The 6,115-nt window shown below is 32.3% G+C and overlaps 1 protein-coding gene across 1 annotated transcript; it reads left to right on the plus strand.

The window, feature by feature from the left end:
• The first annotated feature begins 1,518 nt into the window (after window positions 1–1,518).
• On the plus strand, window positions 1,519–5,099 carry LOC127125520 (uncharacterized). Its single transcript, XM_051054316.1, has 4 exons — window positions 1,519–2,177; window positions 2,611–2,766; window positions 2,871–3,563; window positions 3,723–5,099. The coding sequence occupies exons 1-4, from the start codon at window positions 1,839–1,841 to the stop codon at window positions 4,797–4,799; spliced, it is 2,265 nt and encodes a 754-aa protein (XP_050910273.1). The 5' UTR covers window positions 1,519–1,838; the 3' UTR covers window positions 4,800–5,099.
• The last annotated feature ends 1,016 nt before the right edge of the window (window positions 5,100–6,115 follow it).

A 6,115-nucleotide genomic window follows, 5' to 3' on the forward strand; every position in this document is an offset into this window, starting at 1 on the left:
TTTGAAAATGATTATATTATTATTTAGAATAGATTTAAAATTTTATTCCAAATCTTAATTCTATATTATCTTTTTCCTATGTTAGGGTAGTAAAGCTGACAATTTATTTAAAGTCATCCTTGAGGAAGACATAATGACATTTATTAAAATAAAATGTGTAAGGAAGATTGCAAGTGGTGTAATTATTTTGTGATGAAAATACATCTATTTTAAATAATTTTTGGAATTGTGGATTTTTAAGACTAATATAAATTTTAATTTGAGTATTTTTTGAATTAGAATTTTCTCTTGTAGTCTTAGAATTAATAGATTTTTGAGATAAAATTAAATTGTAATATGATAATTTTTATTTTATTTTAATTTCTTTATATAAAATATTAATTTAAAATGTTAAATATATAAAAAATACACTTAAAAATAACATTTAAATCCATGAAACAAGTAAGTTGAAGATAGATAAAGTTAATGAGCTGAACCAAATTATCCATAAAATTATAAAGAATGGAATATAAATTTAAAAAAACAGTTCGTATTGAACTTAAACTAAATCAATTTTTAATAAATCGAATCGAATTGAGACGATTCTGACTCGACTCATTTTCAACTTTCAACATAATAAATTTAAAAAATTTGCTAGGTTATATCTGTAATAGTACTATTTTATGTATTACCTTTAAATTTTATATTTTTATTTAATACACTCATTATTAAAACAAATATTTTTTTAAAGATTTATTCAATAACTAATATATTTAATATATAATAAAAATAAAATATATTATTTATTGAATAAATCTAAATTTTTATTTTTTTATAATAGTACTCGGATGATATATATTATAAAACATTTTAAACACTCAATAATCCAATAAAAGATAAAAAAAATCAAATTAAAGACAATTTCCATTTTTTACCGTAAATTAAAGACATGCATATCCCATTTTCTCACCAAAATAAAAATTCAGTCAAAGATTTCCCATAAAAAAATAAAATCAAAAACACTTTCCATTAATTCCTCAAAATAAAAAACTAAACTTTCCATTATACATGAATGGAAAATGGAAACAAGATAACATTTAATTAATTTTCTTTGACCAAAACAATGAATTAAAGATATAGGATATGGTTTCCTAAAGAAGCGGCAGAATTAAAAACCTTTCTCTGTTTAAATTATCTCATCCATCGATGAAACAGATATTGTGGGAAACTGCAGCTACTCCGTTTCTGCTATCATGCAGTCGAGCATTTATAACCCTCCGATTAAAATCAGACAGCTTAGATTTAAAATTAATATTTTTTAATTTTAAAATTTCTAAACCATTTAATTAATATCAATGGCTATTAATTAGTTCATTGCATAAAAGATGTAATTTTAAAAATAACTTTCCAGTAGTGTATATTTCATTTTCTTAACCATACCAAACCATATTCACGAAGTAACCCGAAAACCAATTTTAACCACAGTTAACTTGTAAAGAAGGCAAGTCTAAACTCAACACAACTCAACCGTATATTCCATGTTTATGTTTCTGTTCTGTCTCTATAAATTTTTTTCTCTTCAACAATACAAATACAATAAAATAAAAATAATAACAACCCGAAATAACAGCATATTCTACCACCGCGATCGACCAAGTCTCTTTTCGTAACCACTTTCTCCGATTTCTTCTCTTTCATATAACAAACTAACAACCTCTTATATTCCTTTCTTTTCTTTCATTTCATTCTTTTCTATTCTATATTTTATTTTTTATTTTTAGAGTATTATTATATATTATACTGTTATTTATTATACTACTGTTTCATAATCCTAATCAAGAAAACAAGAATAACCGTTAATGGTGGTCAAGATGATGAGGTGGCGGCCGTGGCCGCCACTCGTCACCAAAAACTATCACGTCAGACTAACCGTGAAGAAACTCACGGGATGTGATCTGTTACGTCAATCTTGTTCAAGATTAACGGTTGAGATTAAATGGAAAGGCTCTAAGTCCTCAACACTCGCCTCGTTACGACGGAGCTCCGTCGCCAGAAATTTTACGAGAGAGGCTGATATTGAATGCGACGGCGCCGATTTTGTTGTTAATTTTGATGAAGAGTTTCAGAAATTTTGTAATCTGAATGGTTACAAAGATAATGTTGTTCATCCGTGGGAAATCGCTTTCAATCTCTTTTATGTATGTGTCTCTTTCTCTTCCTTTTTTCCCCCCTATTTCGATTCATTTCTTTTCACTGTTTAATTTAATAATAGTAATAATAATATTATTCGTCTTCAATATATATTTGTTCATTTTAAATATATATATTTTTTGGAAATTCTTGTTCTGTTTTTTTAGGGTTTTTAGGACGGTTGAAATTTTGGATGATTCTGTGTGTTTTTTTATCAATATTTGTTGTATTTTTCTATTCAACGATGAAGTTAATGTTATTAATTGAAGAGGTGGAAATTGTTTTGTGTGACTGTGTTACAGATAAAATAAGGGTGACGTAGTTGACTTTTTGTTCATTATGGTTTGTTTATTTAATTTTTTATATGTTGCTGTGTTCATTTTTTTTTTTTTGTTTTTGTTTTAAGCAGAAGTTTTGTGTGTGTGTTTTATATAATTGTAGGGATTGAATGAAAAGCGAAAGAAAAAGAGGGTTGTTGTTGGAACTGCTTTGTTGAATATTGCTGAGTTTGCAAATTCAACTGATGAAAATGGTTTTGATTTGAATATTCCACTCACAATAGCTGGAGGTTCTGCACAGCATTCTCCTTCACTTTGTGTAAGTCCATTCGATTAGTAGTTGTTGCTAATCAACTATGTTATTAACATTCTTGCATCGGATTTTTGTCGGTGTGTATGTAAGTTCAATTCTGTTGTGTGCAGATATCAATTAGTTTGATGGAGGTAAGAGGTGCTCAAGAAAAAACACTGTCTGTGCATAGATCTGTAGTTCCCGTGTCGTCACCGCAGGCTGAATCGGGCGATAGCATGATTACAGAGAAAGAGGGTCTTTCTGCAAATAAAGCTGGGTTTTGGAAAGTAAAGTCTTTCACAGAATTTGTATCATCTAGGAAATCTCAAAAGCAGTGTCGAGGGGAAGAGGGAAGTAGTGATAGCAAGTGCTCTGGGAGTGGGGATGGTAATCCTAGTTATGCTGTAGATTCTGACTCACTTGATGATTTTGGAGGAGATTCGGACGAGGGGAATGAGGATTCATGTGTTGGGAATTCGTTCGGTTATGGAACGTTGGCGTCTGCGAATGCTGGAGGATCACATTCGTATTATTCCAACACGAGGGTGAATTGCGATGACGGCGATTGGGTTTACTATAGCTACCGCATGCCTGATGCTGGGCGTTCACAGATGGAGGATTCAACCGTGTCTTCTTCCGAGTCTTATTTATCACAAAGTATAAAACGCAGCATACTTCCATGGAGGAAGAGGAAGTTAAGTTTCAGATCTCCTAAGGGTGTTAGGGGAGAGCCACTGATAAAAAAAGATTATGCCGAAGATGGCGGAGACGACATAGATTTTGATCGCCGACAGCTTAGCTCTGATGAATCATTCTCTTCTAAGGTAGTAACAGTTTTAGGCTAGCTCTCACTGGTAAAAGATATTTAGTATATAAGCTCCTATATTGAATGAAAACTATGCTATATTTTTTGGTCAGAAATTAGTTATATAAACTTATGTTGCTCACTGTTATTGATTAGTTAATTTTATGTTGTTTGTTAGTTTCTCAAGATTGAGGATAATTGGTGCTCTGAATTTGGAGATGATATGTTTGTTGTTGGAAAATGGGAGCAGAAAGAGATCACAAGCCGTGATGGTCACATGAAGCTTGAGACCCAAGTCTTCTTTGCCTCAATCGACCAACGCAGTGAGCGTGCGGCTGGTGAGAGTGCTTGCACGGTTCTCGTTGCAGTAATTGCTGATTGGTTCCAGAACTATCACGATCACATGCCCGTAAAGTCCCAGTTCGACACTCTAATTCGAGACGGCTCCTTAGAATGGAGGAACCTATGCGAAAACGAAACCTATAGAAATAGGTTCCTTGACGGGCATTTCGATCTTGAAACAGTCGTTGAAGCAAAAATACGCCTGCTTTCTGTTGTTCCTGACAAGTCCTTCATTGGTTTCTTTCATCCAGAAGGAATGGACGAGGAGAGATTCGAGTTTCTCCGCGGCTCAATGTCTTTCGACAACATTTGGGACGAGATCAGCGGTTCAGAACACGAGTGGCTTAGCAATGGCGAACCTCACCTCTTTATTGTGAGTTGGAATGACCATTTTTTCATTCTCAAAGTCGAATCCGACTGTTACTACATCATCGACACATTGGGGGAGAGGCTTTTCGAAGGATGCAATGAAGCATACATCCTTAAATTTGACAGCAACACAGTAATACACAAAACACAAGATGTTGCTCAATCATCATCAAACAATGAAACCACAGGTAGTGATCGGCAAACTGTTGCGCAAGTATTTGAGCGTAATAACAAGCCGGAACAACAAGTTGACAACGGTAACGAGGTTGATTCTATCGCAGAGCAAGAAGATGACAAGGTTGTGTGCCGAGGCAAGGAAGCATGCAAAGAGTACATCAAAAGCTTCCTGGCTGCAATTCCTATCAGAGAGTTGCAAGCTGATATAACAAAAAACAACATCACATTTTCGCCTCATCAGAGACTACAAATCGAGTTTCACTACACTCAATTGTTACAGTCTTGTTTATCATCATCTCCTCTGGAGGAAGCAACCGAGGCTGCGGCAGAAACACTTGCTCTTGCAATAAATGAGATTTCTACATAATAATGCTTGTTTAGAATTTAATTTAGATTAAAGAAAGTGCACATAAGCTAGCTAGTCTTACAGTTTTAACCAAATAACGTTATGTTAGTAAAGTCTACATAGAAGCTCCTTTAAGCTGTTGATATTTGATAGTGAGCTGAATCTGTAGGCCTTGTTTTGCCTTACAATAATGATTCCTGACAGGGGTATCAAAAAAATGATTCTGTGATTTCCCTTTCAAGTGAGTGCAAAGTACTGCAAACTTTTGGCATATGACATAAAGATTATACTACTTGTGAATGCATTATAACTTTTTCTAAAGACTTTTTACGCATGTTACATCAGTGTTTTAACATTCTGATTTTGATATTCTGATTTTCTATTGTTGACAAAGTCACATGAATATACTAGGTAGTGGCGAAGAGAAGTTGATGGATTTGGCTTCTTTTGATTCTCGTTTCTTTTTTATACCCTCTTCATATTTATTTAAACTATTTGTTTATTATATAATTTTGTCATTTTTCAAGCAATCAATTCTTTTTAAAAATATGTTTAATATTATATAGACATTTTTAAGGGTTAATCTCAAGAATCTAACTCTATTCTTTTAAAGTATTGCACCCTTGAAAATAAAATCAGTGACATGACACCATTCATAAGACATTAAATCTTAAGACAATTTTGTTGAAAGAAAATATTTAAGAGAGAGAAAAGAGTGATAAAAGGTAAAGAATTAGGACAATTATGATTTCTGGTGTAATTTTAATTCATAGGAGAAAATGTAAAGAATATAGGAGAAAATGTGGCTTCAAAAGAAAACAATTCATATGTCGAATTAATGATCTAATCAATTAGGTATCCGAATAATTGATTGTTGAGGCCCAAAATAAAAGAAGATTTTGATATATAGTTGATACCGAGCTTCAAGAGACTGATCCGATCGATTATAGACTCAACAAAATAAGTCCTAATCAATTAGGTTATTGTCTAATAGATTATTTAGTTGAAAAATTGCTTCCAACCAATCACACATACTTCTAATAAGTTAGTTAGACTCTAAAAATAATTTAAAGGTGATTTTGTTAATTAAAGAGACTTTAAAAATATTTTAAGTGTGTGTGAGTTGTCTTAGTATCTTAAGAGTTACTTTCCTACTTTCACAAGACTCTGGTCACCCAAACAGGTTCGATCAGACGAGATTTCACACTTTATCTTTCACAACTCTGAAGCTTTCATTTTCCTTTGTTAGATATATCGATCATATAAACACTTCACTGTAACTTCAAATCTTCTACTTGATAAGGTTTGAGATATCTTCAATTTAATCACCATCATCA

The sequence above is a fragment of the Lathyrus oleraceus genome, chromosome 3 (genome assembly GCF_024323335.1).
Source record: "Lathyrus oleraceus cultivar Zhongwan6 chromosome 3, CAAS_Psat_ZW6_1.0, whole genome shotgun sequence".
NCBI classification, from domain to species: domain Eukaryota; kingdom Viridiplantae; phylum Streptophyta; class Magnoliopsida; order Fabales; family Fabaceae; genus Lathyrus; species Lathyrus oleraceus.